We start from the raw sequence: 12,815 nt of genomic DNA, 5'->3' as shown, positions 1-12,815 counted from the left end.
ATTTGAGTAAGAAGCTAAAACTTTAATAAGAAGCTAAAACAACATAACACTATTAGTGAGTCTAAAAAGGGGGGGGGGGGCTGAGGATGGTTTTTTTTTTTTTTTGGACCACCCCAACATACATACATGTATAATATATATTTATTTTAGAATTTTTTGTGTTATTAATTTATGTAACCTTGAAATTATTTTTCAACACATTATTTCACTATTCAACAGCCAGAGAATGTGATAGAAAAAATTAAATCTGTTGTTAAGTTGGAACAAGACATATCTGCAAAGGTGTCAACTATTAATCTGAATAAATTGAATGCCAAAAAGACTGAGATTGTCCAGCAGTTTAAAGGTAAATGGTGTTACTTATTTCTTATTTTGTCTAGCATAAAACCATATCTGCTCATTTTTATGCATCTCAGTTGTTAATTAAGCTTTTATTGCTAGTCCAAATTTTAAACGAATTTTGAAATCAGCTTGTATCAGCTTCTGTTACCCTTACTCATTTTTATCTACTTAGCAATTCTACCACTTAGGAATTAGTAACTTTGTGTTGCCTATTGTTTTCAAACCTTCTTTTTTTTTACTTCCTTTTACAAAAAAGGAAGTATTGTATTCGCGAAAAAATTTTCACTCAAAAATCGCCCTTAATTTCCATTTTGCTCACCCCCAAATGAATGTTGAGTTTTTTTTTCGATTCGACCACATGCGGAAAAGTGCCTAAGAATGTATAGACACGCGAAATATCCATTTTGACCATCACCGAGGTAATTACAACGACTTTTCTCGTGACGTCTGTATGTATGTGCGTATGTGCGTATGTATCTCGCATAACTCAAAAATGGTATGTCCTAGAAAGTTGAAATTTGGTACATAGACTCGTAGTGGGGTCTAGTTGTGCACCTCCCCTTTTGGTTGCTTTTGGATGTTCCTAAGGGGGTCTTTTGCACCTTTTTGGGGGGAAATCATTGTTAATATCAATGCAAACTTAAGTGGTGTTATAATTTGGTAAACACTTGGTGACGTATCGCCAAGCTTTTGGTCGCCAAGTTTTTTCGCCAACTTGGCGACGATTTTTTTTTTTTTTTAAATAACTTGGTATTAACTTGGCCACCGATGGAAATATTTAGAGAGTTAATCATTGAATCACATTATTTTTATTTATTTTTGAAAGTACAGTAATTCATTTTCAAAATTATTTTTTGGCAACAGGGGAAAAACAAACGATTTCTTTTTTCTTACTTTTTTTTTTACTTAAGTATTATTTTCCCGAAAGAATTTTCACTCAAAAATCAACCTTAATTTCCATTTTGCTCACCCCCGAATGAATGTTGAGTTTTTTTTTTTTTTTTTTCAAATCGACCACATGGATAAGTGCCTAAGAACGTATAGACACCCGAAATATTCATTTTGACGATTCCCGAGTTAGTTACAACGAATTTTTTCGTGACGTCTGTACGTACGTATGTATGTATGTACGTATGTGCGGATGTGTGTATGTGCGTATGTATGTCGCATAACTCAAGAACGGTATGTCCTAGAAAGTTGAAATTTTGTACGTAGACTCCTAGTGGGATCTAGTTGTGCACCTCCCCTTTTGGTTGCATTCAGATGTTCTTAAGGGGATCTTTTGCCCCCTTTTAGGGGAAATCATTGATAATTTTGATGTAAACTCAAGTGGTGTTATAATTTGGCGAACACTTGGCGATATATCGCCAGTCTTTTGATCGCCAAGTTTTGTCGCTAACTTGGTGACAAATTTGGCGATTTTTTTTAAGTTTTAAATCTGGTTTCAATTTGGCCACTGTAGGAAATATTTACAGAGTAAACTATTAAATCACATTAAAATTACCAATAATGGGAAAATGACATGAAATTGGAGTAAAAGGAAGTCATGTGATTCACACATCAGCTCGTTTTTTGCTGAGGACCTGCATGTTTATCTACACTTATTTGAAAATTTATCCAATTGCATCCAAGCTAATTAACATGCTTAATTTTACAACTGGTGTTGTCCAGGTCATCAACATGTGCCAAATTTTGCCGCAGTGCTTACCAAGCTTACCAAAGATATAGTAAATGAAAACATTAATTAAATTAATTTTGTCTAATCATAAACGGTTAGAATGATAATGGCTTTTTAAATTTGCACAAAAAATCTTTTTTGGTATGATGGTAAGGGACAATGTTTTTCTCGTAAATGTAAAAAATAGTTATAAATATAACAAAACAAATAGGGCAATAAAACTTGAAAAACAAAAACGTTTTTGAAAATTGAGCATGCAAGTATGCTACATGCAGCTTAGTAAAATGTATAGAACTTGATTCTTGATTTACTTATCTGTTATCAAAATAGCGTAAGATTTTTACATACTGAGATTTTTCCCAGTTGACAAATGTAAAATTTAAATTTAGCATTAGTGATGCAGTTAATAACTGTAATTGATGTTTGGAAAAATTATGACATATGATACTTTAAATTTTTTATTAAGAAATATATCAATGGAGGGGGGGGGCTTTAAATTTTAATATTTGTCTTCAGGGGTCTGGCCAGAAGATATTTGGGTCCGTTAACAGACCCTTTACAAAAATCCGATCAACCAAAACGGACCTTTCACAAAATCCCGATCAAACAAAACGGACCTTTCACAAAATCCCGATCAAGCAAAACGGACCCTTCACAAAATTCTGATAAACAAGATCGGATCTGTCAAATTGTTTATTGAAAGAGCAAATCTGAAAGCAAAATAACGCATATTTCTGTGTACAAACCGATAATTTTTGGAACCTTTTTTTAAGTCTAAATAGAGGGATCAGCTTATACAAAATCGGCTAATTTTGAAAAAAAAGAAAAAAGAAAAAATCGGCACTCTTGCGATGCTCCTGCAAGCGATAAATAATTGCTACTGCCAAATAAATATAATGGTTGTTTGTTTTATCACAACTAATTAACAGCAGTGTTGTTGTAAACTTTTCTGAAAAGGCATTGGTAAGCACTTTTCTCCCCTCATGATTTAATAAACAATAATAATATATATCTGCAAAATGAACTTAGCTGCAAAGGGTTAGTAAGGGTGAGGAAAAAATATGATCGCTTCAGATAGGGTTACCAACTTCAAAACTATCACCACTTAGCGTCTGGTGTGGAACCTTTATAATGAGATTAGAAAATATTCTCATCATTTTGTCGGCTTGTCAATATTTGCGTTTTTACGGTGCGGGTGCGATGTTCAATTGTTATTTTGGGAGAAAATTATATGGGTTTTGATTTTTCGATGCTAACAAGGATGATTAACTTTAAGTACTCTTTTAATTACCCTTTTTTTTCTTTAGATGTCTACATTTTGAAAAATGCAATCTTTTAACATCCGATATGAGAATCATATTTTGTTCTTTTTCAAGCTAACTTCGCTTTATTAGGATTCAAATAAATGAAAAGTCTCTTTTTTTATTTCTGTTAGAACTCTCATTTCAAGTTTTTAAAGCAAAATTCCATTTTCTGTTATGAGTCAAAAATTAAAATGCTGAATAGATGGTTTATTTTATTTTATTATTATTTTTTTTGAGGTCAACTGTGTTCACAGATATTAATGATATGTTATCATATTACTCTAAAATGCAATTTTAAAATAATTTTATCAAAAATATTTCTTTTACAAGCCGTTTTTATACTTTTGATGCCTTCAATTTGAGAATTGCGATCTCTTTGCATCCGCTATGGGAATCCGATTTTTCGTATTTTTGATGATTATTACTCTTTGTTAAGAGGTAAACAATTGAAATATCTTCTTATTTTTGTTTAAATCACGGAATTTATAAGTTAGAAACGAAATTTCGTGCTTTTTAAGAGTGTCTTGGGTCAAAAAGTTGAATGTTGAACCCTATTCTGAATTTTGTTTTATTTATTTATATGTTTGTTACAATTATTTTAAATACTGTATAGAAATATATCTAGTATAATTTAACATAATGCAGAATGGTAGATAAATATTGATACTTGAAAGAGCGATGCCCCCCCCCCCCCCCCGCCAAATATCAGAAAAAAAAATCCAGAATGATTTTCTCGTCATAGAAGAAGAAAACACTCAACTTTAAGTTTAATTGATGCAGTTTGTGCCATCTCTAAATTTTAAAATTTCGTTTTAACAAAAAAAAAAAAAAAATTTTTGCGAAATTTTTTGATTTTTCACAAAATTAATTCATTTTTCACAAAATTATTTGATTTTTCACAAAAAACGGACCCTGTGAAAAATCCTGAACAGACCCCTGGTCTTACTTTTTTTAATGATGCATAGAAAAAAATATGGTAAAAATAATACTCCAGTTAATTTTTTTTTTAAAGAATTACTTTAGCTGTAAGTTTTTCACCATCTCTGACTACCATTCAGAAACTTTAATTTCTCTATTAGGTTTGAATTTTAAAAAGTTATTTTTCCCACAAATTGGTTTAAATTTTGCACACATAAATCAAAAACTAGTATGTTGTGGCCATCACGAAACTTTCTTCTATATTTTTCCTTTTTCTGATCCCTCCCCATGCTTGACGAGGAAGCAATATTCCTAACAAAAACAAAATTACACATGCAAAAACTTGACGACCATCCCAATGTCTGAATTATTGTAAAAACAAAACAAAGGGCGAAAATTGAAAGTTACTTTAAAAGCCTTACTTGAATTAATTACAAATATTTTATTTATTAACAAACATAAGATGGCAACAGTTAAAAATTTTAAATAATTGAGATAATATTTCCGATCATTTCCATACAAGTAAAATCACGAGAAATACGCAGACGACAATCTATTACGATTTATCTTTCTTATTGTTGCATTAATAAAACTATTTTTATTCGCAAAAAAAAAAAAAAAAAAAATCAACACCTCTTGGAGCGATTGGAGAAAAAATTGAACCGAAGCCTGTTTACGTATGGATTCACATATATTCCAAATTTCAATCAGAACGTAGCATTATTTCTTGAGATAGGGAAATGGAAAAAAAGAACAGGCGATTGCGCTACCCCCCTTTTTAGCTGTTGACACCAAAATAAAATCAGCTCTTATACCCACTAAGGGCTACTTGTCAAAAATTTTTTGTTTGATTCCGTTCGTTATTTCTTGAGATACAGCAGTCACAATTGACGACAAAAAACGTTCTATAACTCAAACCCCGTTTGAGCTATTGACACCAAAATTGAATCAACTCTTGCTCTTGTTAGGGGCAACATATGGACCAAATTTTGTTTGATTCCGCCAGTTACTTCCTGAGGAATAGCAAGCACGCGTAACTCAAAAAATGTCCCATTGCTCCACCCCCCTTGGAGGAATTCGCGCCAAAAACCAATGGGCACAAGTTCACATAGGGGCACATATGTGTACCAAATTTCGTTCAATTTCATTCGGTAGTTTTTGCTGTACAGCGGCCACAAAAAACTGGTCACACACACACAGACAGACAGACATTTTCCAAAAATAGTCGAAATGGACTCAACACACCTCAAAACATTCGAATCCGTCAAAATTCGAAATTCGAAAATTTTCACGAATCTAATACTTTCTTCTATATATTAGATAGATAAGAAAGTAATAAAGGTTTTGAATCTTTTCTGCTTAGTAAGAATTGTACCTGATAATTTACTAGTTTTTAAGGTAGTTGATTAATAATTTCATTTCTACAGCATTGAGAAAAAGAGAGCAGAAAATAAATAAATGAATCTGATTAATTAATAGTAATCTGTCTAATAAATCTAATAAATCAAGAAATTATAATTGCTGTGGAAAAGTGTCTGGAATCAATGCTGGAATTTAACTTTTATATTTGCTGCTGCAATTTTTTGTAGAGGTAAAGTCGCATTATGTAGGGTACATCAGTTGGTATGCAGAAATTTTCTTACACTTCCCGAATGCTTCAAGTTAAAAAATGAATTCTAGTTTATGGAAATGAAATGTTTGCTGTAAGTAAGGCTATTTCAGTTTTAACAGTTATTTCATGTCATTAGGTTGGTTTTTGCTTGTCTTCAAACGATTTCACTTAGTTTTTCAAATCAATAAATGGCACTTTTCCGTTAAAGGTATGTCACTTAATTTGGTGACTTGTTTACTTTCTATCTTAGCGACAATAGAAAAATTGTTCAATCAGACTTGCAATATCTACAATTATGTGGCAACTGTAAAATTTAGAAATTGAAGTTAGTAAATGTCATTAACTGCAAAATTTGTAGTTCGCAATAGAAAATAAAAAATGCTACAAGTGACGTACATACCTTTAACTGAAATGTGCCAAAAAATATTGAACATATTTATTATTATTAATTTATGATTGAACTTGATCCACTTGAACCTTTCTCTTATTTTTTTTTTCTTCATGAAGTTTTTTTATGACAAGAAAGAATTTTTTATTTAAGTTTAAAACATTACTGTAATTACTAATACTTTGCAATTTGTATAATCCTTTGGGAACTCACGAAAATGTGTAGTAAACCGAAAATTTGTACCCGTATCTTTTTAAAGCTCATTGTTAGAATTTTGTTTTATTTGCTAGCACAAATTTAGTAAAAATTAGATCCCCTTGCCTTGCCTTTTAATGAAATTAATTCATTTCTAGCCTTAAAAACTTTTTTAATCAATTAAATGTTCTTGCTTAATTATTTCTAGATCGCACCCATGGCCAACAGTTTAAAAAGGATTTCGATGCTAGTCTTAATAATGTTGAAGATTTAATACAGCTTATGACTCAAGAAGTTGAAGATAGGCAAGAGCTCATATTATTGCTTGAACAAAGTGAAATATATTATGACACTCAAAGAGGAGAAGCTAAAATTGTTGCAAATGTAAGTAAAATAGATTAGCACGTGTGAAGAATTCGCATATTCAAATTAAAGTCATAAAATTGATTTGTTCATAGATTTATTTATTTGAATATTGAACGCAAATAAAAATGATCTAAAATTGAGAACAAATAAGATTGTGTTGAATAAAAGGGGGGGGGGGGTAAATTTTTTTTAAAAAGCATAAAAATCTTTCTTGTACATGTAATGTTAAGGTACATGTAATTCAAGTATGTGTAATGTAAAGGTTTTTGTTTTGTGTTTTTTCAGTAGTGAATCTTCCGCCACATAGCAAATTTCTAGTTTTATATTATTTAACCTATTGTTAAAACTTTAATTACAGCAACACGGGACAAAACAAAAAATGCGGGAAACAGTACCTATAGTTGATTGCGAGTAATTTGAAGCTTGTTTTAAGATAAGAATGGAATAAGGATGCAAAAATTTAGAAACCATAGTTTTTATTGATGTTACTTTATTGTAAAATCAATAATAAAAAAGATTCTTGATCACAAAAAAAAAAAAGAACCTGTTACGAAATTTGCAAGCATAAAAACAAAACCTTTTCTTTCATGATTGTGCTCTTATTTTGAACTAATTTTTTTTAATAAAATGTCATTTTCCTTTTTTTAAACATTTATTTGCAAAAAAAAAAAAAAAAATGTGCCTCCTGATTTTTCCCTAAACCATAGTTTCCCAAACTGTGGTCCGCAGACCCCCGGGAGTCCGCAATGCTATCCAGCTAAAACGTTAAATATTATTGAGATTGAAGGATGAGTAACGATATTTTAATTCAAAAGGAAAACACATTCTGGATCACAGCATTACGACGCTGCCTGGGGATGTTTGCCTAAACCATAGTTATTAAATAAATTCCTAATGTGCCTAAAAATACAATTCAGGGGAAAAATTAACACACTTAAACTAGGCTAACAGTTCACTAACTTCAAAAGTTCATTTTTATCAGTAACTGGTTTTAGAAATTTGGTGATAACAATTTTATTCTTTATTAAATTTGAAACAGAATTTTACTTCTATAACTCAAAATAATAATGTAAGAAATGAAAACCAGACAAGCTCATTAAAATATACAGAACAAAGAATAAATAATTTTAAAGGAAAAAGCATAAAAATATATTAGAAAAAAATTGATTTAACTGCGCCAAATCATTTTTTTTCCTTTTCGCCCCGGGGGGGGGGGGCGAAGTTTGTCATTTTTCCGGAGGGGGTTCGTGGAGGTCTGAAGTTTCAGAACCTCTGCTCTAACTCTCAATTTAAGCAGGAGTTTCTAGTCTTTTCTTAACATTTTCTCTAAACAGGGAGATTAACCTATATGCAACTTTATGTAGTAAGTTCTCTTTATTTTCTTATTTTTAATATAAATTTTTAGAGTGTCTCAGTTATCTTGATGTATTATGGTTGAGTTATGCATCATTTTTGATATCAACAGTGCAGCAGTTCTCTGAGAATTTTCTTTTATTTGTTTATTTATATATTTTGGACACACTTTTTTAAGGGTGCAATGTTTCTATCGGTAAGTTTGCTAATTGTACTTTTTAATATTACTTTTAAAAACATAGTGGCATTAAAGTTTTTTCTTTTCTTGTAAATTTGTTATCTGTATAACCTGGAAAAATCCTAGTTCAGCAGAGTTTAAAGGTTGTACTGTATTAAGCGGTTTCAGTTGTGTGTGGTGATATTAGTTAAGTGTGAAAATTAAATCTTGAAAACGGTCTCTGTATCTAATATACAGTGTGGAGCTTAATGTTAATTGATGTCAACATTCAGAAATTTTTATTCTTTCCATTAAAATGGTAATTTAGTCACTGGAATTTTTTTTTTTTTTTTTTTTTTTTTTTTTTTTTTGACTTGCTTGCTGCAATCTAATCTAGAATAATAGTTAACCCTAGTTAATTTTCATTTTTAAATGTGGAACTTGTGTAAAACTAGTTCAATAAAAATAAAGAATGATAACTGACTGAATGCTATAGTTAATTTTAACAATGAAAATATCACACAAAAATGTGTTAGTTAACAGCAGAATAGTGGTGCCCAACCTATGACCCGATCGCAATATGTGGCCCACAAAACTGATCCATGTGGCCCATAAAAATGTTCAAGATTACAAATCAAAAAAATATATTATACAGCCTTCCAAAACAACCAATCATCTTAATTTGATATTACAAATGTTTATTGCAAATTTAATGCCAAACACTTAGAAGTTGTATAATAACAACAATTCTTGGTATGTAATTTCCTTTCCTTTTCGATTTTTTTTCCATTGTTTAAAATATTTAAATACATTTTATTTTTGTATGTTCTGATCTAGTCGTAAGTATTACTTCAAAAAGCGGCCAGTTTCAAACCAATTAATTTATTAAAAGTCACAAGGGAAGTTGCTTGCCGTTTGGTTCGCACAGTCAGCAGAAAGATAGTTCTGTGATTAAAGTTTTGAAGTTTTATGAAGAAGGAAAATAAATTCTTCACTAGGAATATTGGTTTATTTATTTATTTTTTCAAAAAGTATTAAAATGTTTTTTGATCTATAAGCAAATTATATCATCATACAACTTGCAGTATCAAAGTTAGACTGTATTTTAACGTATAAGGATTGGGGGGGGGGGGGTGAATTGCATTGGATTTGAGTATGAGAAATTTCTAATCACCTTTTTGATGAAAATTTCAATTACAACTTCCTGAAAAGTTGAAAAAATTAATTTTTTAATTTTTCCAGCGTTAAAATAAACCCCTTCAAGGAAAAAAAGGTTTTTTTCCGAAATTTTCTATTTTTTTCTCGATACGTTCGGATAAATCTGCAAAGGTTTGTCACTGACATCATAGCTACATTGACTTCTGATGTCATCAGAATGGGTGGAGCTACATTTTTTTTCTGTCTTCTCTGAATAAGCAAATTTACGTTGCGTTTCCTCTTGCTATTTTTTTTTTAAATTCACTTTTCCTTCCTTTTCTTTTACTTTTGCAAATCTTACGACAATGATGTGACACCTATAACTTCCACAGGAAATAAGAGCATGTGCATATGGGTGTCGGGGCAGGGAGGTGGAAGGAGGTGTTCTTTTCTTATACCTCAGGGCTTTTGAAAAAAAATTAAAAAACAATTTTCAAATGACATTTTTTTTATATTATTTTTTTTACTAGTTATTTATAACAAATTAAAAAAAATAATAATAAAGTTTTCTTTTATATTTAGGTGTTTATATTATTTTTAAGGGAATTCTTACAACCCTAATTCAATTTTGACAAAAAGTGCAGATAGCATGGCAGTATTCGTTTCATTCTTGGTGATGTATTGATGCTGCAATATGTAAATAGAACCATACTGCTATGGGAAAGTAAAGGGCAGTATCAGCAGAAATGAGTTTTGGAGATATTTGAAGAAACACATTTTGGAATCCATACTAACAATAGGGAAATGTTAGACACTTTTTTTGCAGGGCCAGATTAAGGTATCGGCACATAGGGCACAGGCCCAAGGCACCAACATTTGGGCGACCAAATCTGTAGGTAAAGTTTTAATTGGACTAACTGCATATTGCACTACAAGAAGAAAAAAATTAAATATAAAAAAAAAATTCCCCTTAGCAATTTAATCTTTTTTTCAAATTCCAAAACCACTTCAAGTTTAACACTTTTAAAAGTTATATCATACATAATTTTCATGTTCACGGCTTACTGCAACATTCAAAGCATGACAACCTCTTATTTTAGAATGTTTAATTATAGTATATTACCGTCTATTCACAGATTACATGGAATTGGCGAACAACTTAGTTAAGAAGAGTATCTGAATAAGGGGGAAAAGTAAAAAATTTGATGCACATGTTCAGCTTATTTGAATGTGACTCTGCTTAATTAAGAGGCTGACATACATCTACAAAAGCTGACATTCCTGAAAACTAATAGATCCGTCCATTTGGGCCTGTAAACCAGGTGTTTGCCTTTCGGTGGTCAGACTGTATTTTACTACAACTTTTATAATGTAGTATGGTGATAGCTTATATTGTCAAATGTTGCTAGCTTATATTGTGATATAAGCTGCCACCAGATTAGCACAGCTGTGTATTTATACCCAAGTATCAAAGTATTTTATTGCTTCACTATATAGAATAACCGTAGGGGGGGGGGACCAAATAAATTTCATGCCCATTGTCTTCAAAAATCATAGTCATGCACTATTTTTTGTGTTTCATTTTCAGCAGAAACTGAATGAGCAAGCTTGTTCAATAAAGCTTAAGTACAATTGGTGACAAAAATGCAAGAAAAATGAAAAAAATTTTGGATACTGTTCTTTATTTTCCTATGGCAGTATAGGCGATGGTAGCAATGAAAATGAGTTAAAAAACAAAATACATTGGAATTATTATACTTTTCTACTATATTTTTGTAAGTAGAATAATTCCAATGCAATACAAAAACAGAAAATACCAATTGCTTATTGCTCAGCTACTGAAAATATTGTAATGTTTTTAAATGTGTATGGTTTAATATTTATTACCCAGGCTTATAAAAACTTTGGTCAAAGAGTAAAAACTCTCCAGAAGAAACTTGATGAGTTAATAGCAACCTTTCCTAGTCCTATACCATCACCATGTCCTGATGCTCCATCACCTACTACTTCAGACCATGAGTTGGAATTGAAACTCCCCAATGAAAAAAGTGAGTATTAAAACTTGATCATTGTTATTTATGTATTACAAATGAACCTCCTAGTTAACCAACACTCAAACTTACTTTTGGAAGAAACAAGCTTTTGCTTTCTACATTTATTCTAAGTTAAGAGTTCATGTGTGTCTATTTGAGCTGTGGTATTTTATTCAAAATGAGCCATACTGGTGCACATTCCACAATGGCGCAAAATTGTAAAAAATTATTTTTCTTTATATATGCTCAGTGGCAGATTTTCTGGTTTGGGGGCTCGTCACAATTCATTTTTCTTTGACTTGCTTTTCCGAAAGCAAAATTGTCATTTTTGATTTTGGATGCAACTGTATTTACATTTTATCTCTTTGTTTTCTTGAAATAAGTTTAGTCCTGTGCTCAATGGCACATCTTTTTGTCATTGCAGAAGTTCCCATCCCGCCCCCTAAAATGGCGTATCACTTAAATATAATGATATGCCCCATCCCCCCTCCCCCCAAAAAAATCAGTGGTGCAATCTGCACCATTAATTTTTTTTAGGTTGACCATATTGACATTTGCATGGCTATGGATTGCAGTAAACCAAGGGTGTAAATAAATATTTTTATATGTTTTGATAATGTCACTGTATTGTGTTTGTAATTTGAAATTTATGTAAATGAACAATTATAAAAAATTCTAACATCTTAAAATATTGTGAATGAACAGAAACAAAATAAATGCCTTATTTTTAAGCAGTTCTAGTGAGATCTGTACTGACATGGAGTGACATCTATCTGAATGGTCTCATACTACGCTAGATGCCACTTCAGATAGTTTCTTCACTCCATGGGAGAGAGTTAGTTTCCTCTGAACTCATAAACCTTGTTAAAACAGAGCCAGCAATAACAATTTAATTTTTAAACTTACACTAGAAGAAAAAATATAAAAATTTTATAGTGCAAAGCAAATGAAAACATTCATTATGAAAAAAAAAATTGTAATTTTTTTGGGGGGGGGCCTCAAATTAGGAGGCCCCAAAGCCCTTGCTTCTCGGGCTTACAATTAAATCAGGCCCTGGTCCTGTACTCGACATCTTTCCTAAAAATGCTCATGACTTGGGAAAAAAGTGATCTAGTTTAGGAATGAAATATAAATGTGACATAAATTCAAACTGAATAACTTTTGAATTTGTTTGCTTAAGGGTCATTCTCCAAAAAGTGTAACTTTTCTGTCATATGCCTTTTACAGTAAAATCTTTAAGGAACAATTCATTCAACAATGATTTTTAATTTCATCGAAAATATATCTATTTAAAAGTGCCAACAATTTTTTAATAATAATTTTTATTTTAAT

At 31.0% G+C, this 12,815-nt stretch overlaps 1 protein-coding gene across 2 annotated transcripts in view; it reads left to right on the top strand.

Moving 5' to 3' along the window:
* LOC129234686 (regulation of nuclear pre-mRNA domain-containing protein 2-like) overlaps positions 1 to 12,815 on the top strand; it is a 67,007-nt gene that overhangs the window by 46,084 nt on the left and 8,108 nt on the right. For both annotated transcript variants that reach the window (XM_054868731.1, XM_054868730.1), the window contains exons 7-9: positions 220 to 346; positions 6,646 to 6,821; positions 11,342 to 11,498. In XM_054868731.1, the coding sequence (XP_054724706.1) occupies positions 220 to 346; positions 6,646 to 6,821; positions 11,342 to 11,498 (460 nt within the window). The remainder of the gene's footprint in view (positions 1 to 219; positions 347 to 6,645; positions 6,822 to 11,341; positions 11,499 to 12,815) is intronic.

Source organism: Uloborus diversus, chromosome 1, assembly GCF_026930045.1.
Source record: "Uloborus diversus isolate 005 chromosome 1, Udiv.v.3.1, whole genome shotgun sequence".
Taxonomy (NCBI): domain Eukaryota; kingdom Metazoa; phylum Arthropoda; class Arachnida; order Araneae; family Uloboridae; genus Uloborus; species Uloborus diversus.
Note: the sequence above shows the minus strand (reverse complement) of the source record. Positions and strands in the feature narration are given on the sequence as shown.